Source organism: Ovis aries, chromosome 1 (assembly GCF_016772045.2).
Source record: "Ovis aries strain OAR_USU_Benz2616 breed Rambouillet chromosome 1, ARS-UI_Ramb_v3.0, whole genome shotgun sequence".
Lineage (NCBI taxonomy): Eukaryota > Metazoa > Chordata > Mammalia > Artiodactyla > Bovidae > Ovis > Ovis aries.
This window is the reverse complement of record NC_056054.1, coordinates 239,715,798-239,742,592: the sequence shown is the minus strand read 5'-3', so window position 1 is coordinate 239,742,592 and position 26,795 is coordinate 239,715,798. Positions and strand designations below refer to the sequence as shown.

General features: G+C 40.5%; 1 protein-coding gene and 1 pseudogene across 3 annotated transcripts in view; both read right to left on the bottom strand.

Annotated features, from left to right (window-relative positions):
- Window positions 1–26,795, bottom strand: part of CP (ceruloplasmin) — a 61,214-nt gene that overhangs the window by 17,080 nt on the left and 17,339 nt on the right. For 2 of the 3 annotated variants that reach the window (XM_012142922.4, XM_012143683.4), the window contains exons 7-18: window positions 21,633–21,772; window positions 19,663–19,800; window positions 18,198–18,412; window positions 16,102–16,252; window positions 13,527–13,739; window positions 11,926–12,133; window positions 10,192–10,331; window positions 8,801–8,929; window positions 5,486–5,592; window positions 3,765–3,981; window positions 2,978–3,117; window positions 1,767–1,929 (exon numbers count right to left, since the gene is read on the bottom strand). In XM_012142922.4, coding sequence (XP_011998312.2) covers window positions 1,767–1,929; window positions 2,978–3,117; window positions 3,765–3,981; window positions 5,486–5,592; window positions 8,801–8,929; window positions 10,192–10,331; window positions 11,926–12,133; window positions 13,527–13,739; window positions 16,102–16,252; window positions 18,198–18,412; window positions 19,663–19,800; window positions 21,633–21,772 — 1,961 coding nt within the window. 3 annotated transcript variants of the gene reach the window in all.
- On the bottom strand, window positions 13,104–13,235 carry LOC114110966 (small nucleolar RNA U3; annotated as a pseudogene).

Sequence of the window (26,795 nt, the reverse complement as noted above, 5' to 3'; positions counted from 1 at the left end):
GTGTGTGTGTGTGTGTGTGTATGTATGTATATATACCACATCTTCTTTATCCATCCCCTGTCAATGGACATTTAGGTTGCTTCCATGTCTTGGCTATTGTAAACAGTGCTACAGTGAACACTGGGGTGCATGCAACTTTCTGGATCGTGGTTTTGTATGGATTTATGCCCAGGAGTGGAATTATAGGGTCATGTGGTAGCTCTGTTTTTAGTTTTTCAAGGAACCTCCATACTTGTCTTCATAGCACCTGTACCAATTTACATTCCCATAAAAAATTGTAGGATAGTTCCTTTTTATCCACACCCTCTCCAGCATTTACTATTTGTGGATTTTTTTGATGATATCCATTCTGACCGGTATGAGGTGATGTCTCATTATAGTTTTGTTTTGCATTTCTCTAATAATAAGTGATATCGAGCATCTTTTCATGTGCCTGTTGGCTGTCTGTATATCTTCTTTGGAGAAATGTCTATTTAGATCTTCTGCCCATTTTTTGGATTGGGTTGTTTGGTTTTTTGATATTAAGCTGTATGAACTGTTTGTATATTTTGGACATTAATCCCTTGTTGGTAGCAGGAATTTACTCTTTATGTAACACATTTCTTTGGTATTTAGTGTTTATCCATCAAAGGGCTATTTGTTTTTCTGTGATTTTATCGTGTGCATGTGCTTACATAGGAGGGAGTGTTCTTGCTGGGATGGGCAGAGCAGGGAATTCAGGTTTGTTTTTTTTTTCCTGGATCATTGCTATGGTCTAATAAATATTTGTGTATCTTCCCCCCACCCACTCATATGTTGAAAGCCTAATGCCCAAGGTGATAGTATTAGGTTAAGTCTTTGGGAAGTGTTTAGGTCATGAGGTTGGAGCCCTGGTGAATGGGAATAGTGCCCTTATAAAAGATGCCTGTGGAGAGCCAGCTTGTCCCTTCTGCCATTTGAAGATACAGTGAATCTTTAACCCAGAAAAGGACCCTCACACAACTGTGTTGACACCCTGATCTCAGGTTAACAGACTCCAGAACAGTGAAAATAAATTTTTGTAATATGAACTTGGGCAAACTTGGGCAAACTCTGGGAGATGCTGAGGGACAGGGAGATTTGGCGTGCTGCAGTCCATGGGATTGCAAAGTCAGACACAACTGGGCGACTGAACAACAATGTATAAGCTACCCAGTCTGGTATTTTGTTACAACAAAATGGACTGAGTTTTGTTACAACAAAACTTAGCCTAAATGGACTAAGACAGTCATTGTCAAACAATAATCAGTAATGCCTCCGCTCCCCACAGAAGCACAGAAAGACTCTGTTCTGCCTGATTGACTATTTGAAATTAAATTTGTTATATGGGGTTGGTGGGGGGGGGGGGGCGGTTTCCTGTACCAGGTACTACCTGGAAAAAAAAGTGAACGTTTTCTATTTAAAAAGACATTAAATTTTAAATGTGCCTTTTGTTAAATCACAACTACTCTCTTACACATATCGGTTTTAGGACTATGGATTACACTGCATCAAATTGGTGTCAATTTGTATTACTCAAGAAACTATTGGTGCTGTATCAGTACCAGCTATCAGAAGATAAGTAGTGTCCCACACCATTTAACAGTAGGGAAAAAAAAATAAAAGAATCCTACTTGGAGGTAGAGAAAGAAGAAATCAGGGTAGCAAATTCACGAATGCTTCATTTGGGGGCAAGTATATAGACAAAATTGTGCATCTTAATTATACTCATGATATATGCCTTCTAGAATCACTAAAAGAATATTCACCTTCGTTTGGTAGAACGGTGTAAGTAGTCTCCATTCCGGCATGAATGTGGTCAGTCACATGGCAGTGGAGTAACCAGATTCCAGGTGTTTTTGGAGTCATTTCTAAGGTTTGGTATGTCCCAGGGAAGAGGTCGAATACATCAGAAGTATAAATGCCCCTGTGCTTAATTAGAAAAATGACCAATATTGTATATAATGTTTATTATATGAGAGAGTTCATTCAAATAATCTTTCATTGGCTATCTCAGGGATATTAGAAAAATGACTAAATCCATTAAAAAAAGAAAGAGACCCTACGTATTTCTGTGTGTAATACAAAGATAAGTGATCTTTGCTAAACCCTTGGCACTGTGGACCAATAAATGGATGTGAAGGGAAGATGTGATAAAAGTGAATTCAGCAGTCAGTAACACCTGGCTGTTCTGTCTTTTTATCAGAGCAGTGGAGTTACACAAGGGAATTTAGCTATGACCTCATTTCAGTCTTAATATCACTCTTGCTAAACCTATCCTAGATGAGCTGTCTGTGAAACTTTAAGACTGGTGGGTAGTGAGGGGAGTAGGGAAGGAGGCCAGTGGAGAAGCCAAGACTGGGAGCAGTTCAGGTAGAGTCTTGACAGAGTACTTGGGATTTCTACAGGGATGGAATTGAAAGTCTGCTAAGGAATAAAACAAAAAGCGGTAATAAAATGGTTCTGTACTGTGCTTTGTGGTAGCTTCTGAATTTTCTACATTAACTCAAAGGTAAGACAACGCGTTTCCAAAACGATTGTATATTCCTGCTGAAACCAGTGCTGGGTGAGAAGTCAAAGTAGGATTGAGACCTGGGAACCAATCAATTGTTTGACACCAAACTGCTGATCTTGTTCATTTCAGGCTATTTACAATCCAGAACTTAGAACAGGCAAAGGTTATAATAAGTTGTTTCTACTCTCTAATCCATCATTACGTGAACATTCCTACCCGCTCTGCTAATGATTCTTTTCAAATACCTTGTCCATAAATATGTGAATAGAACTCCCAAGAAAAGCCAGTAAAAACTAAATCCAAGGGAAAGCCCAAGGTGTAACAAAGGTTGGGAATGCCAATTGAAATAGCTGTGTGCCACACTCTTTGAAAATAATTTGTAACTTTTCTTAAGTCTGAGGAGATATGTCCTTCATTTGCATTAAAGCACTTTCAAATGGAATAACGACTGTGGTTGGCCCTTACCTGGTATTGGAAGCTGTGGCCATGGAAATGTACCGAGTGCAAGTCTACTTCATTGCCCATTCCCATCAGATACCAGTTGACTTCATCTCCCACATGCATCGTGAGGCCTTGCAGGTTCCCAAACATCCTTCCATTAATAGCTGGGGAAAACATACACATTTTTATTGCCTTCCAGGATACTTTAAACCAACAGCTATTTCACAGAAAAGAGGTTTTTAAGGTTAATGTGCTGTGCTAAGCTGCTTCAGTCATGTCCTACTCTTCGCAACCCTAGGGACCATAGCCTGCCAGGCTCCTCTGTTATGGGATTCTCCAGGCGGGAACATTGAAGTCGGTTGCCATGCCCTCCTCCAGGGGATCTCATGACCCAGGGATCAAACCCAAATCTCTTAGGTCTTCTACATTGGCCGGCGGATTCTTTACCACTAGTGCCACCTGGGAAGCCCCCTTAGGTTAATATATGGGATCTTTTTGAGGTAATAGAACTTATTTCACTACAGAAAAGGGAAATGGGTACTTTAAGATCAATAACATCACACTGCTTTTCTAGTCACTTAGCACCAAAAGTCTTAAGTTTATGAGTTTAAGAAGGAATGAGACTTTGGAATTGGGAGAGAAGTTGATTGATGATTTTGAATATAGCCCCCTTTTTGCTTTGAATAGAATTCTTTCACATGCAACTGTGGCCAGTGGTTTATTATAAAATAAAACAAATGAATAGTTTCCCAAGTAATTTTATTTGAAAGAAGAAGAGTGAAAAAGTAGGTTTTAGGATAATGCACCATACCATGCATTTTATTGCTTTCCATGAATTCCTCATTGGCTTTGTCTACTTTCTCAGGGTGATCAGAGTATGTTTTGATGTTGTCATCTAAGTACCAAGATTCATTCTCATCAAAAACAAGAAACAGAAGGGAAAATTCCAGTTTCTTTATGGGATTGGATACTTTTAAATAGTGCTTCCGACAAACAATCAGTGGGCCAATTAATCCACTGAAGAGATCCTGAAACCAAGCAAAAACTTAGTCATCTTTGTGACACAGGTTGGGATTTCAGAGAACTGGGACCTTATTCCCCATGACCTCAGGATTTTAAGTAGCATTTAAAGTAAGTACTACTTAAAGTAGTAAGTCTACTACTTAAGGCAGAGACTGATATAACTAGTAGACTTTGCCCAATGTGGTTCAGTCAAGTCAGTAACTTTCCACTTGGAGTAAATTGGAACAAGGGTGAGTCATAGGTACGTTGTGTGGTTGATGGTGCAAGTAACAGAAATGTGTTGCAAAGGCCAAATATTGGCTCAAGTAATGAGCAGCAGTTGAACACAACTCCAAATAAACAGTGCTGGTTTGCCTATTCCATAACCTAGGCACTATGCCAGTCATTAAAAACCAGCAGGAAACAAATCCCCTGCCTTCAGGAACTCAATCTAGTAAGGAAAATAGATGAATAGAAGAAATGACCCACTTTCTGCAATGGAGGTACATAAAATGATAATGAACGTGGGGAAGATTGTAATGGACTTAAAGTACAAGAAGTTTGATTTGACTAGGCTTCAATAATGCAGATTTGATCTTAAATGGCCTTTGAGCTGTACTATGTTTGGCATTTTAGATTTTGTCTTGTGGGTCATAAGTAGCCACTGAAAAATTGAACATGGAGTGGCAGTATATTTGCATTTTAAACCAGTGATCCTAGTGGTAGAGTGAAGGAAGGCTTGGATGGGGAAAAGACTGGAGACCAGGAGGCCAGTGCAGTAGTTGAGGAAAATTAATAGCACCTGATCTGTGCAGATAAGAAGGAATGGACAGAGCTCTGTGTTGGTGAGCCAAGCGTAAGAATTAGATATTCTATATCCAAGGTTCTAGCTTGAACAAATGACTAGGTTTGTTTCTTGTGCTATTTATCACAACTGGGAATATAGGAAGAAAGAGCTAGAGGAAGACCTCAAGTTCTGTTGTAGAGTTCCTGAGTTTCTGTGCCTGTGGAACATGCTGGTAGAGGTGTTCATAGGCAGGTATATAGACAGGTCTGGAACTCAGAAGAGAGATTTGGACTAGAGACTTAATTCAGCAAAAGAGTCTTGGTACATGTTCTGATTTTTAGTTGTTGAGGGCTTTTTGGCTTCGAAATATTTAATCAAACAGCACTCTAGCTGTGCTGTGATTGACTGTTGACATCAGCACTTCTATTACCATGTAATAGAACTCTGAAATCATACCTCAGTTCTTTGAGTTTAATGTATTTTCTTATCAAAAGGGAAATGATACTGTATTAATATTTAATTCTGTGGTATCCTTAATCACAGTTATAAGGTTGATACATTTATAACTGTAAATGTACAACCTTAAACCATAAAAAAGAAAAGCCAAAATGAATTGCAGAACAGCTTACTTTGCTGTGATTTTTAACATAGAACTGGACCACAGGAAAACCCTAACCTCATCTTCCTTCAATTGTGTGTCTATTTTGGGAGTCTGCACAAAACACAAATGATTTAAAGTTTACCTTAACTCGATCCACAGTTGAATAGTAAACCCATGGAATACAAGGAGAATCACCCATTCCAGCTCCAGATCTTTCTGGGATTTTCCATATGTAAGTGCGAGTTTCACCTAAATTAATCAAGTGTTAATGTATCTGGTTACATTTGATATGTGCTTGATATATGTATTTCAAATTGTTAGCAAAGCCTTGAAAAACAGTGACCCAGAAACTGGAAATGTCACAAATTAACTCATTTTAAAAAAGTAGCAGTATTCAAAGTTGTTTATAAGAATTTAGTTTTACTATAAGGAAACATAATGACCTTCATTATTTCAAAGATGATGAAAGTCAGGAGCACACAAGATATTTGTCCTAAGATATAAAGCTGCTGCTGCTGCTAAGTTGCTTCAGTCATGTCCGACTCTGTGCGACCCCATAGACAGCAGCCCACCAGGCTCCCCCGTCCCTGGGATTCTCCAGGCAAGAACATGAATAGCAAAAAGTACAACTTAGATCACAGGCATCCCAATGCCAAGACCTGTGACTCTCTGTTACTATTTATGGCTTCTCAGAAAATAGGCAGGAGTTTCAATATCTCCAATGATGAGAAGAATATTAAAAAGGAAATTGTTATACCTCTGACCTAAAGGATAATGAAACTAACAATTAAAAAATAATTCTTTCGAAATAAATTCTGTCTGAATTTGAAAAATAAAGAATTTAGTTTTAAAAACACCTGTAAGACACACTTTAATATCTTCTTTGTTGGTTGTGAATTAACTACCCATGACACAGAAGCCACATCACAAAGCTAGGAGATGAGAATTTCAATATCAAAATTTGCAAAAACTTTGCAACAGAACTTTCCTTCATTTGGAGTCTGTTTTTAAAATTTATTTATTTTCTTATTGAAGGATAATTGCTTTACAGAATTTTGCTGCTTTCTGTCAAACCTCAACATGAATCAGCCATAGGTATACATATGTCCCCTCCCTTTTGAAACTCCCTCCCATCTCCCTCCCCATCCCACCCCTCTAGGTTGATATAGAGCCCCTGTTTGAGTTTCCTGAGCCATACAGCAAATTCCCCCATTGGCTCTCTATTTTACGTATGTAAAATTTCAATGTTACTCTGTTTTTCTCTTCAGCTCTCAAATAAGAGTGCTAACCTCTTCCCTACCATCTTCTCTGTGTCTGTTTCTGGACTGCCCTTGTGTAATTCCTACAGTTTCACCACCACCTGCCTTTTCTCTTTTATCACCATTATCCTCAGTGATTTCACAGTTTCTGGCAAGGAGTCATCAGACCTCTTGATCTCATGGTCGCTGACCTGTCAGTGACCTCTCTTGTCTGCCCCCTTCTGTCATACCATACACTGTTCCGTTCCAACTGTGTCACAGGCAGGACATGACCACACCCTGGACCTTCACACTCTGAACCTTCACACTCTGAAGACAGCCAGTGGCTCCGCCCTCCTATCTTACCAACATCTTTACCTGCTTCCATTTGCCCTGGGCCCCTCTCCAACCCGATCCTTGCTGCCAGTCACCGCAGGGCTTCCTGCACAGCTGCTCACAAGAGCCTGACTTGCAGCCATGGCCACTTACTGTCCACTCTGTTTATGCAGATCTCACCATTATATATTCCTGCTGTCAGAGCTTAATTAACTGGAATCTGACAAACCTTCACTAGGGAATCAAGCAGGGCGTGAGGGATAATGTCAGAGGATATGGCAGACTTTTTTCCCTTTTTAGTCAGGTCTTCCATTTTACCTACTCCTGCGTCCTCACCCTTTTATAAGCAGAACATTTCACTGAGAATATAAAGCATAGATTCATCACCTGAATATATTATCTTTTCATTAAACTCCTATTCTCATAATCCAAAAAAATAGCATTTTCTTCTCTTCTTCCTTCCCTGCCCCAACCTGCTCTGCCATAAATGGCAAATGTCCAAACCTTGGGCTTTCCTGGACTCCAGCTTTCCTAACATTCCTTAATGACGACTCTTTCAGCAGGTCCTTTTAACACCACCTTTAAAATATTGGGTTAGCCAGGCATTCTGTAAGATATCACAGAAAAACCTGAATGAAATTTTTGGCCAACCTGATAGACCCAGAATACAACTAACCACTTCAACTGCTTCTACCTGGGTCCAAATCTTATTAATTTTTTACCCAAATTATTGAGATGGTCCCCTAACCAACCCTTGATTTCTACCCTTATCCCCTACAGACACTTATTCACATACCAGCCAGACCAGTCCTTTAAAAACTATTCATCAGATCATCACTTTTCAACCTAAACCCTCACATGGGATTTCAGAATGAAATACAACATTGTAACCACGGCTTCTGAGGTCCCCCTCCCTCCTCCTATACCTGGCTCCCTGCCCTGCCTGGATCCCATCTCCTCACATTCTGCCCCTGTTTACTCTGCCCTGGCCTCTGGCCTCCATGCAAGAGGAGTGGCCTCCACAAGTCTACTTCCATCTCAGGACCTAGAATGCTCTCCATCTCCAACTCCCTGTGACTCATTACTTCTCATCATTTATGTGTCTTTACCAGTGGCTCCTCAAGGAAGACCTCTTGACCAACCCCCTGCTCCCCCTACCCTAAAGTAGCACCCTTGTTATTTACTCTCTCTCATCCATCTTAATCTTTTTCATAGCACTTTCTATGACTTGATATTATATCTATATTTACTTGCTGCTTATCTTGGAAGAATATGAGGATCATGTGGGCAGAGCTTTTTATTTCTATTTCCTTGTATTGACAAGACCAACTCTATAGAGTATTTTTTCTCACTTGATAAATTTGAGAACTGCTAAGTTACTGAGAAATGGTCCTTTCCTTGAAGCCAACTTTCCAATGAATAGAAGAAAGTTATAGTTCTTATTAAAGAAAATGCATATTTATATATTTAATCAATTGCAGTTTTAAACTCTGAATTAAAGAGATATTTAGTAAGCCAGATATTGGACTAGGATTTAAAGTTCCAAATGGCAGCCTCTGCCCTTAGGACCCTGTCTTTGGATAGAGGCATGGAAACAGTCAGCCACGTGGTAGATGCTGTCCAGGATGTACTCTAGCTGAGCCTGTGGAGATCATCTCTGCTGATGCAACCTTGAGTATGTGTTCAGAACCATCAGATTCTTTTCCTTACAATTCTGTGGTTTTTAAACTTTTGGTATGTGCATACATTCACACAGATGCAACTGCCTTTGTGCCCTCTTAGCCACCTCCTCCACTCCCTCAAGACGAACTCATGTGGATAGCAGTTGTGTGTGGAAAGCTGTAAAGTCTACTAAAACATATCCCTCCCCCCACCATGAATACCTGGTGCAGTGGGAGTCACTGTAGAACTCTCTGTTTTCACCCCATGGGCATGGATTGAATAGGGCCTTGTGGCCATGTTTTTAAAGATGATGTTAACTTTGTCTCCAACATCCGCATGAAGTTGTGGACCTGGGAAAAGTGAAAAGAAGACTGGCTTATATGCCTATCAGATTGGAAGCTCTAACTCAGGTAACTTTTTTTTTTTAATTTTTTTTAATTTTTTAAATTTTAAAATCTTTAATTCTTACATGCGTTCCCAAACATGAACCCCCCTCCCACCTCCCTCCCCATAACATCTCTCTGGTAACTTTTTTTAAGTCATTAAGGGTGTTGTTTTTGTTTGTCCCCTCTGGCTTCATGCAGTAGTACTCCTGGATTGATAACCTGGTCCCCGACGACTTAGGATGAAAACACTAGTTATGGCAGTCTCTAAAGATAGAGACTATGGGTGTATCTCTAATCAAGAGTCCTAGGGGAGGTTTTAGCCTGAAATTTCCTGCAGGATAGTGGCCTAATCATAGCCATCAGCTGTGACCCTACCCTGGCCGAGAGTCATTTCTCATCAGAACTTCTAGACCTTCCTGTGAATTAAGGACAGTACTGCCTTTGAAAGGATGGGTGGGGTATCCATCCCATTCCTGCCTTCCAGCCAATTTTAGCTTCTCTCCTGACAAAAAATTTCTGTGACCCAACAACAATGCCAATCTTGCTTGGATGTCTTACTCCCGGGACTGAAGATAAGAAAGCCCAGGGAATTCTGTTAGTGTAAAAACACAGTGGGCTTGGGAGCAGCATCCCCTGCACTTAACAGTTTTCAAGAATATTCCCAAGACCAGTGTTGGAGAAGTTCTTAGACATTTGGTCTTAAAGTGATCTCTGAAAAATTGAAGGCAACTTTCCCCTGGCTGTGTGCACCATAACACTTTTTTCCTTTTCCTTATTTCCTTGTTTATATGTATATTTCTTCTTGAGGTTAATCATTTACTTCTTAAAAGTAAATAGCTATGATTTATTTTTAGTGGACTAGAAAACTGGAGAATTTGGTTAAGAATCTCGGTACAAAGTGATCTCTAGCAATTTCATCAAAACTACAGGTATCCATTTGATAAACACCAAATATATATAATTTTATTAGTAAATGGGATATAATGCCATTGTTTCTGATAGAAATAAGTAATATTTTCTTATGCAATATTTTTAGTAAATATAGGCTTCTCATTGTATTAAGTAGCTTCTGTTTTTTATTTTTATAAATGAATGAACAAAAATTCATTTTATGAATAATATTAATATATGAACTAAGAACATTAAGCCCATAGACATGGACTGACTCACCACACAGAGCACCATATCACCAACCCACACCTGATAAATTGGAGCTGGGACAGTACCTAGAATTCCCAGGTGTTCTTCTTCACCCTTTCTCTCCACAGGAACTTGAAATGTGCTGTCAGTGAATTGCCGATACACAACTTTCTTGTACTTGGAGCCTATGTAAAATTCTTCCTTATCTAAAAATGCATTTGAAAGACTAAACACACACACACACACACACACACACACACAATTAAGGTTAGTATTTGTCTTAATAAAAGTGAAAGTTGAGTTTTAAATTTTGAATAAAAATAATTTTCATTATGCTAGTTTTTAATATCACTGTCCCATTTGAACAAGAAAGAATAAGACTAACAATAAACAAGTGTCTCTAATAAAAAGCAGTAGTAAAATTAAAATTTTAAAAAAGCCCCACAATAAACAGGTGTGGTAGAAAGTCTAGCTAGTCTTTACACCTAGCTAGGAGTGGAACCCTAGAAGTCCTGGCCCTGACTGTCACCAGCTAAAATGACCTCCAGCTACTCATTGCCTGTTGGAGCCTCCATTTCTTCACCTCTAAAATGAGCTATTTGGTGAGACTGTCTCTAAGGTTACTTTATGGCTCTGAGATGTTATGAGTCCAGATTTCATCAGTGAAGTGTTCTCTGGTTCCTGTAGTATTTTTAGGCTATAGGAACTGAGTGGCCCTTTTATCCAGCCATTCCCTTTATCTAAAGCTTTCACTGACTCCTAACGACTCTGTATATTTTGACAGTTCTACCTTAATCACTGAAATGGCTGTCTACTCCCTTACATCACAAATCGTACTCATAGGACTTCCCTGGTGGTCCAGTGGCTAAGACTCCATGCTTCCAATGTAGGGGGCCCAGGTTCAATCCCTGTCCGGGGAACTAGATCCCATATGCCACAACTGAAAGATCTTGCATGCTGCAACTAAGACCAAGGGCAGCCAAATAAAAACAAAGAACAAAAGTCCCCCAAGAAATCATACTTCTCATGGCAGTCAAACTGACCAGCTAGGCATCATTTAGCTACAAGTTACCGGTCATGTTGTACACCTCAGCTCTGAACACATTCCACCCCAGTCTCTCAAATCATATCCCCCAAGGGTTAGTGCCTGATGAGAGATGGTAAAGGGGAAAGTACTTGGCAAAGTATAGAAGAGCTACCTGTAGAAGTGTCAGGCAATGTGTCTCTAAATGTATTGTTTCTGAAGCTCCAATAACCACCCTTTATTTACGCTTATTCACTGAACTCACTTTTACATTTCCATAGTGTACATGTTATTGGTAGTTTTGAACCATATTTTCCTGTAAGTTCTTGTAGGGCAGAGACCATATCCGCTCTAGTGCCCTCAAGAATTTAAAATATGCTTCCATACATAATAGTTTCCAAAATGTGAAGTAACTGATTACTAGACTCATAATGAAATCTTTGGAAGAAACATAAGCAACAAATCAAAAGGTTAGTAAAGAAAATTATTTTAGCTCTGAATGTAGGCATTAATTTTGGTTTCCAAGTTTGAAAACAATGACAGGAGTATGCAGGTATGAGAAGACAGTCTAACAGAAAAGAGAGTAAGATGAGTGACTACAAAGAATCAAAGGAGATCAATGGAAATTTTTCTGAGAGATAGTTGAAAGAAGCAGAAATGATCGAGAAAGCATTTTGTTGTTGTTTTGTTGTTTTTGTGTAATGCAATTGTTCACTGCTTCTTAACTTAGCATAATTCTTACTTCTCTGAAAGAAAAAGCTAAAAAATAATTGGGAGTCAGAGTCTAGAGAATTACTTTTGTTCCTGTAAATGATGTAGCTCCTTTTCCCATTTCCTGCTTGGGGAATAATCCCATTCCACTTCCACCGCTGCGATGTAGTAGGTCCTTTCTCCCAGGTAGAGATATAAATCCTCAGACCTCTGCCCGCACTGGCTCACAGTATATTTTTGTTTCATGCCACCTGTGTAGTGATCAGTTGTGAGGCATTCCACGTCAAAAGTCCCTGGAATGGTAAATAAAAAGGCAGGTCACCTCCTGTGAGTATTTTTGACCACTTTCCCTCATCTGTCATCAGCTCCTTCCCCTGCCCTATTTTTCTTCATAGTACTTATAACCACTTGATACATATATATGTGCTTGTGTGTATGTTAATATACTTGCTTATTGTCTGTCTCCCTGCATTAGAATTTCAGCTCCATGAAAGCAGACACCTTTATCTCTTTTGGTAAATGTTGTATTTACATTTGTCTAATAAAGGAAAAGGTGACATAGGGCCTGTCTTGCATTTTAGTGGCATTTGATGAGCCAAATAAAGCCTGAGGCAAGTTAGCATATTTTCATGTTTGGGTAAAATTCTCTTTTGTTTTAGTTTTTAATTTTATTCATTCAGAGTCTGTATCTCTGAATTTGCATGTCTATAGTTCCAGTATAGAATATTCAATTGTAGACGACTAATAAGCCAACACTTCATCTAGGATTGGGAATGGCTTCCTAGGTGGTGCAGTGGTGGCCTTTCCTCTCCAGTGCAGAAGAGGTAGGTTTGATCCCTGGGCTGGGAAGATTCCCTGAAGAAGGAAATGGCAACCCACTCCAATATTCTTGCCTGTGAAATCCCATGGACAGGGGAGCCTTATAGGCTACAGTCCATGGGGTTGCAAAGAGCTGGACACGACAGCACACACACACACGTGGGATACAGAGACATGACACAAAGTTTAGATGCAGAGCCTTTATGGGAGACATTTATTTTCTAGTCTGATTTGCCAGCTGTCTTTAAAGGCACATAATTGAAAAGGAGACCATCTTGAGGGTTTGACTAGGTGGAAATGGGCTTCCCAGGTGTTGCTAGTGGTAAAGACAGGTTAGACATAAGATACACCGGTTCGACCCCTGGGTGGGGAAGATCCCCTGAAGAAGGGAATGTCTATCCACTCCCGCATTCTTTTTTTTTTTTTTTTTTCTTTTTTTACAAATCCACTCAGATGGTGTCCTCTCCCTCCTACTCTCCCAAAGGAAGAGAAGAACGATCATCAATGGCCAATGGCAGCTGCAGAAGCAACACCAAGGACCGGCTTCACGCTCACACTCCCGCATTCTTGCCTGGAGAATCCCATGGACAGAGGAGCCTGATGGGCTCCAGCTCTTGGGGTTGCAGAGTCGGATGCGACTGAGTGACAGCACCAATGGGAGAAACCTCAGACCTCTCTTCTCAGTCCCTTCTCGCCCCACCACAGAAACAGAAAATGGACCTACCTGGCAAATACTACAGTAAACAAGGAAAGAAAGGTAGTTAGGAGGCTTGGGGAAGGGATGAGCTAGCACCCAACACAGCATTTTGAACCAAAACCACACAAGTAGACCCAACAGAAATTTGCCTTGATGTTAAAGGAATTCACCTGCAGTATCTGGCTGCATGAAGAGACTCAAACTTGTTTGAGGGAAGAGGTTTGCTGTGTCTCTCCTTTCTCCTCTTGACAGGTAAGTGTTTCCTGAGAAGTATATCCCATGTATATCGACCTCATTTCCAGCACTGAATAAGTACCACATGACCGAATCTCCTTGGCACATACTGAGACCAGGCTGATTCCCATACATGAATCCATTCATGGCTATAAAAGTTGGAAAATAATATTTTGAAACTGGTTAAATCATATGCCCTACTTCATGACAACCTCTCGGACTTTTCAGAGCCAACTGGGTTTATTTAATTTTTAAAAGACCCATTTGTGCCTGCCCACCCCTTTACATGTCAACAATGTCTCTAAAACTTCTTGCTGAACTCAACACTTCCAGGCAAGCCCTGGGTGGAAGACATAGAGCTGAATGCATGGTTCTTCTTCCTTTTTTAAATATGTATCTGGCTGTGTAGGGTCTTAGTTACAGACTGTTCATTGTGTCACACAGGATCTTTCGACGCAGCGCACAGACTCTCTGGTTGTGGCGCATGGGCTGTCTAGTTGAGGTGCACGGGCTCAGCAGTTGTAGTGCCAGGGTTTAGTTGCTCTGCAGCATGTGGGATCTTAGTTTTGCAATCAGGCACAGAACCCATGTCCTTTGCATTGCAAGGAGGATTCTTAACCACTGGACTACCAGGGAAGTCTCATGAATGCTGGGTTCTTAAATTTCTGGGCCCTGGGAATCTCACTGTTCTCAGTGAGTCATTTCTCAGTTCTCCCCAGGGCCATATCTGTGAGCACCCAAATGGATGATGAATAACAGTTCTTCCTAGGTGCTGTAGACTGCGAATGTGTTTGTTGCCCTAGATGGAAAATTCTCTGATTCATCTTGAATAGCAGGGAAGAGTAGGTGCAGGAAGTTTCTTCTCATTGCTGTTTTTAATAGATAATATTCTTGACTCCTCCAAAATGCAAAATAAAGATGGATATGGGTAGTGTGACTATTATCAATCCAATTTGGAAAACAATGTCAGTTTGTATTGGGCTTCCCAGGTGGCACAGTGGTAAAGAATCCACCTACCAGTGCAGATGTAGGAGACATAGATTCAGTCCTTGGGTTAGGAAGATCTCCTGGAGGAGGAAAGGGCAACCCACACCAGTATTGTTGCCTGAGAAATCCCATGGACAGAGGAGCCTGGCTGGCTACAGTCCATGGGGTCACAAAGAGTCAGACATGACTTACCATAAAAAGAAGTTCAAAGAGGAGGAGTTCAGTTTGTAATACAAATTTACTTTTTTTTTCTTCTAGTTACAACGATTTTCACATGTTGTGCATTAGTGGTGTGGACATTTTGAACAGTTAGTTCACTATCTCTAAACTCTAACTGCATTTTAGAATTACACTAGGAACTAAAAAGTAAATCCGATGCTGTTTCAGTGAAGTAAAAAATCTCTGTCGATTGTGTTGAGCATTTAAAAAACAGTTTTAATAGTTTTGGGGTTTTTTTTTTTTTAACTCTCAGGGGATTCTTATGGGTAGTCAAAGATAAGAATCATGTAAGTTTATTCAGAGTAGAAACCATAAAAGAAGCCTGCCTTTATTAAGCCACAGGTAAGAAAAGTATCTAATCCAGTAACTCTCAAATTTAAGCATACATCAAAATAACAGAGAGGATTTGTTAAACACAGGTTTCAAGCCCTACACCTAAAGTTTCTGATTCAGTAGGTTGGGGTTGGAGTCCAAGAATCTGCATTTCTAACAAGTCCTGGGTAATGCTGAAACAGCTGACCTAGAGACTACATTTTAAGGACTATGAATCTTATTGGAAGAAAAGTTATGACCAACCTAGACAGCACATTAAAAAGCAGAGACATTACTTTGCCAACAAAGGCCCATATAGTCAAAGCTGTGGTTTTTCCAGTAGTCAGGAATAGATGTGAGAGTTGGACTGTAAAGAAAGCTGAGTGCCCAAGAATTGATGCTTTTGAACTGTGGTGCTGGAGAAGACTCTTGACAGTCCCTTGGACTGCAAGGAGATCCAACTAGTTCATCATAAAGGAAATCAGTCCTGGGTGTTCATTGGAAGGACTGATGCTGAAGCTGAAACTCCAACACTTTGGCCACCTGATGCGAAGAACTGACTCATTTGAAAAGACCCTGATGCTGGGAAAAATTGAAGGCAGGAGGAGAAGGGGACGACAGAGGATGAGATGGTTGGATGGCATCACTGACTCAATGGACATGAGTTTGGGTAAACTCTGGGAGTTAGTGATGAACAGAGAGGCCTCACACACTGCAGTCCATGGAGTTGCAAACAGTCGGACATGACTGAGTGACTGAAATGAACTGATCTAATTGGCATATGTTATATGTTTTATTATTCTAAGTTAAGTGAAACTAAGATTCAGTTTACTGATATGTCAAATAATTAACAATATTACCCTTAGAGCACTATGGTATTTAATCATTTATTAAAACAATCCGTGGGAAAGCTATTAGTATTTTAGCTTAATCAAAAGCATTACATGTGCAGTGCTGAAATAGCTTGATATTGGTGGATGATGCTGTACTTACAGTGCATCTTATTAGATTCCTGAAAATCTTCATTTTCCTTATCCACCTGATCAGGTGCTGTTGTAAACATTTTAATATTATCATCCAGGAGTAAACTCTCATTCTCATCAAACACTGTAGGAAATAAATAGAACTCCTTGTCTACATTTTTCTGAAAATCAAAATAAGAACAATGAGATGAAGACAGAATGAGTAAAGCAGAAACACTTCCATATACACAATACTATTTATGCATAAACCTGCTAAAAGAAGGACAAGAGCTGAAGTTTCTATTCCACTTTGTAAATGGAACTCACAAAATACTCCTGTCAACCACCAGAGGTTTTAAATTTGTATTGGAGTATATATAGTTGCTTTACAATGTTGTGTTAGTCTCTGCTGAACAGCAAAGTAAACAAGTCATACATATACATATATCACCCCCCTTTTTGTTAGTTCCTTCCCATTTAAGTCACCACAGAGCATTGAATAGAGTTCCCTGTGCTATATAGTAAGGTCTCATTGGTTATCTATTTTACACATAGTAATGTGTATATGTCAATCCCTGTCTCCCAATTCATCCCATCTCCCTTCCCTGCTTTGATGTCCGTACATCTGTGTCTTTATTTCTTCTTTTCAAATAGTGGAAATGTTCACCACTATAAAAGGGAAAGTCTACTCGGATTCAAAAATTTTACTGAAAGCAAGACAAAATTAGTAATATAGACCTATACCTAAAAATATCCTGCTACAATTTTTGGATTTCAGAGATAGACAAATTTCTAGAATAATCCATTTTAAAAGTTATGAACATCAGACTTCTCTAGAACAATAAATGTCAGAGTAAGATGGAGTACCAAGTACTGTTTTGAGAGGGAAAGATTATGATAGAAAAATTTGACACCAAGCAAAGCACAACAAAGTGATATTTTCAGATGTGTCAGGATTCCAGAAGGGAGCTGCTATAATCTCTTACATGCTGACCTACTGAGAAAACTTCTCTTTAGTTTCTTCAGAGAAGAAAACTTCTCTGAAAACAGAGAAAATTTACAAGTCATATTTCCTAATTATAAGGCAATAAAACTGAAAATTACTCATAAAAGGACAAAAAGTTAAAAAAGTAAAAGACCATATTTGGTTCAAGTAACTCTTAGATCAGAGAAAAACAAAAATGAATTTCTAAGAATTTAATAAGTAATGTCTATGAGAATACTATAAGTCACAATGTATGGAATATAATTAAACATAAACTGAGAGTCTGAAATGTTTTATTTTAAGCAAAACCAAATTAAAATGTATGTTTTTTTTGATGCTTTAAGGTGTGGTAATTGTATTGAATGCATTTTCAAAGGAATCTTTCTCTTTTAAAGATTTATATTGCAATATTTATTTTAGAGATAAAAACAATGGTTAGATTAAATATTTCTATTTCTAGATCAGAAGGTTATTTTCTCATTTCTAAAAAATATTTATGGATGTGTGAGCAGTGTTATTTCTTACATGTTATACGAATTATTGAAGCTTAATTAGCAGTATAAGTAAATAGTAATATGCCAGTCTCCTTCAGACAAATATAAAAAATATTTAAAGCAATATTTTCCTCAGTGAATGTTAACTGACTTATTGTCATTAATAGGTGATTTTTAAAAATGTGTGTGTTGAATTGTATCATAAAAGACTTTGGATTCCAAGGAAAATCTTGTTTCCAACTCATTTTGAAGCAATCCTGTTAGTCAGAGAGTCTCCACACAATACAGATATAAGCCTAAGAAAAAAATTGTAATAAGTATTATGTGTGGAACTTGGGCTTCCCAGGAGGCTCAGTGGTAAAGAATCTGCTGCCAATGCAGGAGACGCGGGTTTGATCCCTGGGTAGGGAAGATCCCCTGGAGAGTATAGCAACTCACTTCAGTATTCTTGCCTGGAGAATTCCATGGACGGAGGAGCCTGGTGAGCTATAGTCCTTGGGGTCACAAAAAGCCGGACATGACTAAAGCTACTGAGGATGCATGCATGCATGTGGAACCCTCACTGTCTCAAACAGCAGAATTTTCCTTATAATAATGATAATTCAAAGGGATTTGAAAATCATTTTCATTTTCCCTCATTGGACTTACCAGTCTCCCATTTGCAAGTAAACTTCCATTCCGGCATATTTTCATTGGCCCGATAAGCCCAGTAAATATATCTTTGGTGGGATCCACAGCAGAATAATACATCTTAGCCAGACAGACAGGATCTTTGTAGGTGGGTCCCACTTCCTTGGGGACAGTCCACTCATAGGTGAATGTTCCTTTGGGTGCCACATGGGAGCCTGAAGGAGGAGGCCCACCTGTAAGAAAGGTCACATGGGGGAGGTTAAGTTTTCTTTCTAATGTGGTCATTTGAGCCATGGAGTAGACTGGGTTTAGCCTAGGATAACCCACTTTTGTGCTCCTTTTATAAATTAGACTGGAATCCCACAGGTGTCAGGTCACAAATAGGTATGATTTCCCTCAGGAAATCCCTATACCTCTGTCTGAGATTGGTGCTTGCTATGGTCTGAATGTTTATGTTTCTCCAAAATTCATATGTTGGAATCCTAATGCCCAATATGATAGTATTTGAGGTGAGAGGTGATTAGGTTATGAGAGTGGAGCCTTTCTGAATGGGGTTATTGCCCTTACAAAAGAGATCCCACAAAACTCCCTAGCCCCTTCCTATATGTAAGGTTACAAGAAATCAAAGACCCAGAAGAGGGTCTTCATTGGCTAGCCTTGACCTACAGAAATACCTAAATACTTTCATATAGTGGAATATTTTGTATCATTAAAATTATACCTATAAAATATTTATAAGGTAAGAAACCAAACTCTGGGTACAAAATTATAGCAATAAGTATATTTATATACTAGGGCTTCCCTGCTGGCTCAGACTATAGACACTCCACCTGCAATGCAGGAGATATGGGTTTAATCCCTGGGTCAGGAAGACCCCCCTGGAGAAGGGAATGGCTTCCCACTCCATTATTCTTGCCTTGAAAACCCCATGGACAGAGCGGCTTGGGTGGGGGAGGGGTATAGTCCATGGGGTCACAGAGTCAGACATGACTGAGTGACTAACACTTTCACTTTTTCATATTTAAATACTATGATATCAAAATATTATGTGCACAGATGGAAGAGTGAAGGACTTATACAAAAATATACTGGTGGTTGACTATAGAACTATGGATATTATGTTTGGCTACAAATTTTATATTTTTAAAACATTCTAAAATGTACATCTAATAACTACAAGAATATTTTTTCAAATTTAGCCGTTACCCAGATAGAACTCTGGAAATGTGTAATTGATACAATCCAAGTAAGTTACTTTCAGTATTGTCAATAATCACCCAATTAAGATAGGACAGAATCCCACAAACCAACTGCAAATGGTAGGAGAAGAGATTGACTTGCTTCCTGGCATGATGCCTGAGGATGATATATAAGAAGATTCCTCAGAAGTTCCTGCCTTTGGTTTTTTCAGGGCTGTTTTCCTGGGGTGACTAGCACAGTGGGTTATAAACATTATTGCTTGATTACCAAATGTTGTACTCACTTCCAGTCGGTGAATAGTATGTGCCCTCATTGTTCTTATCGACTCTCACTCCAATGGGCTCAATACTGAGGGGATGGGCTGCTTTGTTATGGAAGGTGACTCTGATGGTGTCTCCCACCTCTGCAGCAATGACAGGACCTAGGGATAAAGAGAGAATTATTATCCTCCCTGATATCTAACCTGCAGAATACCTAAGACAGTTGATTTCTCTGTCTTGTCCTCTAAAAAGAACCTCTGGAAGCAACATGCTTATTATGGCATGAGGAGTCTGGAAAGAGATGAGAAGGGTTTTTTGAGTTAACTTCAAGTAATGAAATTTGTTGCCATGTTTAACCAAGTCAGTTCACAAGCTTCACACATCTATAAAACTACTCAGTACCTGCACTCTCCTCATCCTAGTTTACTGTGGACCAGACGTGTGCTATTTGGTCCCAAGAGCCAAGTTCAGTTCAGTTCAGTTCAGTCGCTCAGTTGTGTCCAATTCTTTGCGACCCCATGAATTCCAGCACGCCAGGCCTCCCTTCCATCAACCAACTCCCGGAATTCACTCAAACTCATGTCCATTGAGTCGGTGACGCCATCCACCCATCTCATCCTCTGTCGTCCCCTTCTCCTGCCCTCTATCCCTCCCAGCATCAGGGTCTTTTCCAATGAGTCAACTCTTCGCGTGAGGTGGCCCAAGTACTGGAGTTTCAGCTTTAGCATCAGTCCTTCCAATGAACACCCAGGACTGATCTCCTTCAGAATGGACTGGTTGGATCTCCTTGCAGTCCAAGGAACTCTCAAGAGTCTTCTCCAACACCACAGTTCAAAAGCATCAATTCTTTGGCGCTCAGCTTTCTTCACAGTCCAACTCACATCCATACATGACCGCAGGAAAAACCATAGCCTTGACTAGATGGATCTCCAAGAGAATGCCGTAAACATTGACCACCCAAAGGGGGTAAGTTAAATTTGTCTTGGATGTGAAAAGCAACACTGTTGTGTATTTTCCATCACCAAAATTAATATTATTACTAAATAAAGAATAAAAACAGATATATAGTACACATGTATTTTATGTAATATATAAAATGATATTTATTGAGAGTTTCCTATATGTTCTCCTGAGTGTTTATGTGAATTAACTCATTTAATCCTTATGACTGCTTTATGAGGTAGGGACTATTGTTGTTACTATCATTCTTGTTTTATAGAAAGGGGGCAGGCACAGATAGTTGAGTATTTCAAAGGTCACATGGCTAATAGGTGAGGACGGACAGTGAGGACAGTCTGAGTCCACGCACTTGCTATTCTGCCCATGAGCCTTCGCAAGAAGAGATCCCTGGGTCCTGCCTGGGGAGAAGGAGGCTCTAAAACAAACCCAACTGTCTCATTAGTAGCTGGATTTTATTTCTAAGGGAATGTACCTTTAACTAAAACTGGAAGCTAATAGCGTCACAGTCTATTAAAACAAAGTCACCCTTTACCTCTTTGAAGAAAGAAAAAAGACATTCAATTGAAGTCAGCCTGGCTTTTCATGTTGAAGATTTACTACGGGTAAATTTACATTTAGGAAAGTGATTGGCTACTGCATTTTATTGATGTTTGCTCCTCCACGAATAGTTTGTATGTAGAAATCATGCTTCAGATTCTGAAGCTTCTGTTCTTTAAGTTGATGTAGTTCAGAGGAAGAGTACATTGTTGTTGTTTAGTTGCTAAATCGTGTCTGACTCTTTTGTGGCCCCATGGACTGTAGCCCCCCAGGCTCCTCTGTCCATGGGATTCCCCAAGCAAGAATACTGGAGTGGGTTGCCATTTCCTTCACCAGAGGGTCTTTCCCAACCCAGAGATAGAACCTGCATCTCCTGCATTGGCAGGATATTCTGCATTGAATTGAATCTGCAATTCTGCATTGGCAGATTCTTTACCGCTGAGCCACCAGGAAGCCCAAGCGTACGTTAGTATTTACGTATTCTGTGCAGACTTACCCAGGATGCCAAGATGTTCCTCTTCAGGGCCTCTCTCTTTTTGATTAGAGAAGGAGGCATCTGTGTACTCACGATAAACCAGCTTTTTATACGACCCTCCGATTCTTGTAGGACCCTGTTCAAAAAATGCCTCTGAAGCACTGCCAAAAGAGAAAGGGTTTAATTCTGGAGCTGAGAGCAGAACAGAGCCCAGTAGTCACACAAGATACTAATTGAAAAGTTCTGACCAAGGCTTAGAATTATTACCCATGATTTGTCAAATACTCAAACAAGCAGATAGTACTAGGCATTCTGTAGAAAGATGTTAAGATTGGGGGTGGAGATTTATGGCACAGAGATTTAAATTTTTTTTTTTTCAAGTGAAGTGAAAAAAAATTTCAAGAGGACCCATGTCGACCCCTGAAAGTTAATAACTTGTCCTACGATAGAATCTTTTAAATAAATTATGAACTGTCTAAAAATAGAGTAACTACTGTTTATTGCACGTTAGCACTCAGAAACGTTCATTTATTGTCTGAAACTCACATGACGATGCAACAAAATTGGTATTATTCTCCCCATTTTACAGTACTCTGCATTTCTGTTGATAGTCTTTCTTAATTTCTTCAGTATTTTCATGATATCCTTTTTTTTTTAAATTTGTCTCTATTTTTGATTGGAGGATACTTGCTTTACAATGTGGTGTTTCTTTCTGCCATACATCAACATGGATCAGCCATAAGTATACATGTGTTTCCTCCCTCGTGAATCTCCCTCCCTCTTCCCACCCCGTCCCACCCGCTAGGTTGTCGCAGACCACCAGGTTGCGCTCCTTGCATCATACAGCAACTTTCCATTAGCCATCTATTTTTTTTTTTTAAATTTTAAAATCTTTAATTCTTACATGCATTCCCAAACATGAACCCCCCTCCCACCTCCCTCCCCATAACATCTTTCTGGGTCATCCCCATGCACCAGCCCCAAGCATGCTGCATCCTGCGTCAGACATAGACTGGCGATTCAATTCACATGATAGTATACATGTTAGAATGTCATTCTCCCAAATCATCCCACCCTCTCCCTCTCCCTCTGAGTCCAAAAGTCCGTTATACACATCTGTGTCTCTTTCCCTGTCTTGCATACAGGGTCGTCATTGCCATCTTCCTAAATTCCATATATATGTGTTAGTATACTGTATTGGTGTTTTTCTTTCTGGCTTACTTCACTCTGTATAATCGGCTCCAGTTTCATCCATCTCATCAGAACTGATTCAAATGTATTCTTTTTAATGGCTGAGTAATACTCCATTGTGTATATGTACCACAGCTTTCTTATCCATTCATCTGCTGATGGACATAGCCATCTATTTTACATATGGCAATGCACTTATTTCGATGCTGCTCTCTCAATTCATCCTACCGTCTCCTTCCCCTGCCGTGTCCAGAAGTCTGTTCTCTATACCTGAGTCTCTATTCCTGCCCTGCAAATAGGTTAATCAGTACCATTTTTTCTAGATTCCATAAGTATGTGTTAATATACAATATTTGTCTGACTTACTCCACTCTGTGTAACAGGCCGTATGTTCATCCTCACTAGAACTGACTCAAATTCGTTCCTTTTCATGGCTGCATGACCACGTTTTTGAACCTAGTGTCTGTTACACTGCACTGGTCTGTCTTGTTTGTTCCTTCAGGTGATTTCTCTTGGTCTGTTAACTGGAAGTGGTTCCTCTACCTCTTCATTGTACTTGCATTTCCCTCACTCTGAGTTTGGGAGAAACGGTGATCTACCGTAGTCATGGAAGGCTGTACACATGCAGAAGCGCTCCTGCATGGCTTGTGTGGGTTTAATACTTTTTGGCCCAAGGGCTGCTTTGAGTTTGGATGCCTTCTACCTCTTTCCTCGGGGTGTGTCCCCATTATCCCCTGAAGGGAATGTGCAGGTGTGGTGGCCTGCAAGCACTCCTGGGATCCTGTGATGTGTCCCATTGCCTGAGAGCACACAGGGAAAGATGCTCCTCTGGGGGTCCCACCTCTCCCCTCTCACAGCCCCCAACAATGGCGCTCTACACTCTCAGTCACTCACACTTCAGCCCCTGCAGTCTGTCTCTGGTGCATCCCACCCCAGTTCTCCCCCTGGGTCTGACCTCTGAAGCCTGAGCTTCAGCACCCAACCCCCATATGCACCGGGCATCTCAGGCTGGGGAGCTCAGGGCCTTGGTATTGACTGTCTATGCAGGCAGGCCTCTCTCCATTTTTCCTTCTGCAAACTGGTTGTTGCGCTCTTCTCTGAGGTGAAGCTCCCCCTCTGTCCCACCATTGAGGGGACTTCCAGAGTCCAGGAACGTTTCTTCTCCCACAGCTCCCTCCGAGCGGCACAGATCCTGTCCCAATTCCTTTCTCTCTCTCTCTCTTTTTTCTTCATTTGTCCTACCCAGTCATGTGGAGATTTTCTTGCCATTTCAGAAGTCTGAGGTCCTCTGCCAACATTCGATAGATGTTCTGTGAGAATCCACATCTTGACACAGTTTGGATGTATTTGTGGGAGGAGGTGAGCTCCAGGTCCTCCTCTTCTGCCGACTTAATCACTCCCTCCCCAGTCTCTTCATCTTACAGATGAAGAAATTAAATCTCAGAAAGGCATTGGGCCTGACAAAGCTGCCCCTTTTATCTCTTCTCCTGTACAGACAAGTGTACTGAACACCTGCCCTTTGCCAGGAGCCCTGTCATATGATGATGACATACCCATAAGCAAATGGACCCACCATTGTCCACATGGACTTTGCATCTGTCCCAGAAGACAGACTACAGACTGTTCAATATAACAGCATGTAACAAGCACAGGGTGTTACTAAACATTTATCCTGGAGTTATGGAGGGCGGGGAGAGGCCTCAAAGGCTTTCCAAAGGAAGAGATTTTAAGAACTAGCTAGAGGAGAAGTGGCATTAAAAAGATGGAATATGTGTGGTGGGGAGAATGGGGCAGGTGTTTACAAAGAGGGAACAGCCTGTGGGAAGGCTCAGAGAAGAGCGTGAGCATAGTATGTCTTATAAAATAGTGCAGGACCATTGCACACAGGGTAAGACAGAGGATTGGAGAATGAGGCTTAGAGAGATGGGGGATGGGTGGGAGGACGTAGTTAAAGTTTCAGTACATCTCAGGGCTTTGAAACATGTAAACATTAAGGATTAGTGTTTTACGGGATGTCCCTGGTGGTCCAGTGCTTAAGACTCTGTGCTTTCAATGCAGGGTGTGTGGATTTGATCCCTGGTAAGGAAACTAAGATCCCATGTGCCACACTTCATGGCTAATATATATATAATATATATATATATATATTGGAGAAAGAAATGGCAACCCACTCCAGTATTCTTGCCTGGAGAATCCCATGGGCAGAGGAGCCTGGTGGGCTAGAGTCCACAGGGTTGCAAAGAGTCGGACATGACTGAGCAACTTAACTTGCAACTTTCAAATTATATATATATATGTAAATTTTTTTAAAAGGTGCCAGGAGCCAGCGTGGGGAATCCTGCCCATGGCAAAGGTCATGAGGAAAGCGACCTGACAAAACGCAAAGGCGAGATCAGGCCTCAAGGAAACCCCCCTGGGCTTTCTCGAGCATCTACTCCCCAAACCAGAGTCTGCCTGCCTTACTGCATTATGCTTTCCACCTATTCTTCTGACATTACAGGGGGGCTATCCCCGACCACCTTTCTCTGGAAAAAGTTAACTTAGAGCTCCAGTTAACAGTCTCCTGCATATAAAAGGAGTGTTTCAGATCAAACCCCTCTGACAGCTCTCTAACTTGCCTTACCCGGACTTTTACAACTACGCATGTGATTGTTTACAGGCCCCCAACTGTGAGAGGCACAGGAAGCCTAAAACATAGAGCCTTTCAAAGAGTTAAAAGTTATTAGAGTAGTGCTGGTGTAGGATTTCATTATTGGGCCAATGCTTGTTGCTAAGATCCCATATCTCTTATCCACTGTGCACCTGGGAGTGCGTTAGTTAACATAGTTGGAATGTAAGAAAACAAAATAGTAGCCTTGAAACTAACCGCATCAGACTTTTGAGCTAATTGGTTCTTTCTTTGTTGTAACTTGCTGCACCTTTGCTTTGTGAAAATGTAACTTTGTTTGATACTTTCTGAGGTTGACATAGATTAGAAATATAAAGAAAAAACACTTCAAGGGAAAATAAGTTTTCTGGTTGAGCAGCCTTTATCAAAAGAGGGTCTTAAAATGTTCACAGGCCTCCAAGGCCAGAAGATAATGTACACAACATCATTTGTGGGAAAGGTATAAAAGTCCTTTTGAAAATAAAGTTATTGGGCCTTGCTAACCGAAGCAGCTTGGTCTCCCTGTGTCAATCATTTTCTCTCTCCCTCTCCCTCTCTTTTTCAGGCTGATCCCTTGGAGCATAGAGGCTCCCTGCGTTCACTTATCTGCCCGGGTTTCTAAGACCTGAACGGGAAGACGTTCTGCGTCTTCACTCCCTCGGGAGACCGGGAGGGCACCTGTGGCCTCCGTGAACAGGGCAAACTTCTTGTCTCAAAGTTTTATTGGTTATCTGTGTAAACCAAGGAATATCAGCCTCTTTTTCTCCACTAATTTTCCTACTACACTATTCTTTCCTAATCAAATAGTTCTTACTTAGGACGCCGACTCCGTCTCCCCTTCAAATTCCCTGGATCTACCGGGGCTGGACCCTGGCAAAAAGGATTAGTGTTTTAGGAGGATTCCTTAAGTGGTTGGAAGACCGTGGTAGGGAGCCAAGTCACTAGGCTTCTCTTAAAATCTCAATGAGGGTAGTGATGACTTCAGAGGTACTAGCCAAGAGGTTAGAGAGATGCATACAAACTTCCTGAGATATTTAGGATATAATGAGGCAGCATTTGATGAGAGAAGGAGGGATTGGTGAAGGAGGGAAGGAGTCAAGTGTAATGCTGAGGCATTGGGATTTGAGTGATGGATAAATGGCAATACCATTCGTGTAGAGGAGAAAGCTCAGAATTGTGTGGAAGACAGAGGATTCAAGCTTGGACATATTGATTTGGAGAGGGCCTCATCCAAGTGGGGTGTCCACTAAGCAGTTCAGAATGAAAATCTGCCATATATAAGAGCCTTCTGGGCTGGAGATACAGTTTAGGGAATCATTATATCTGGCTGTCAGTGTAGCAGGGAC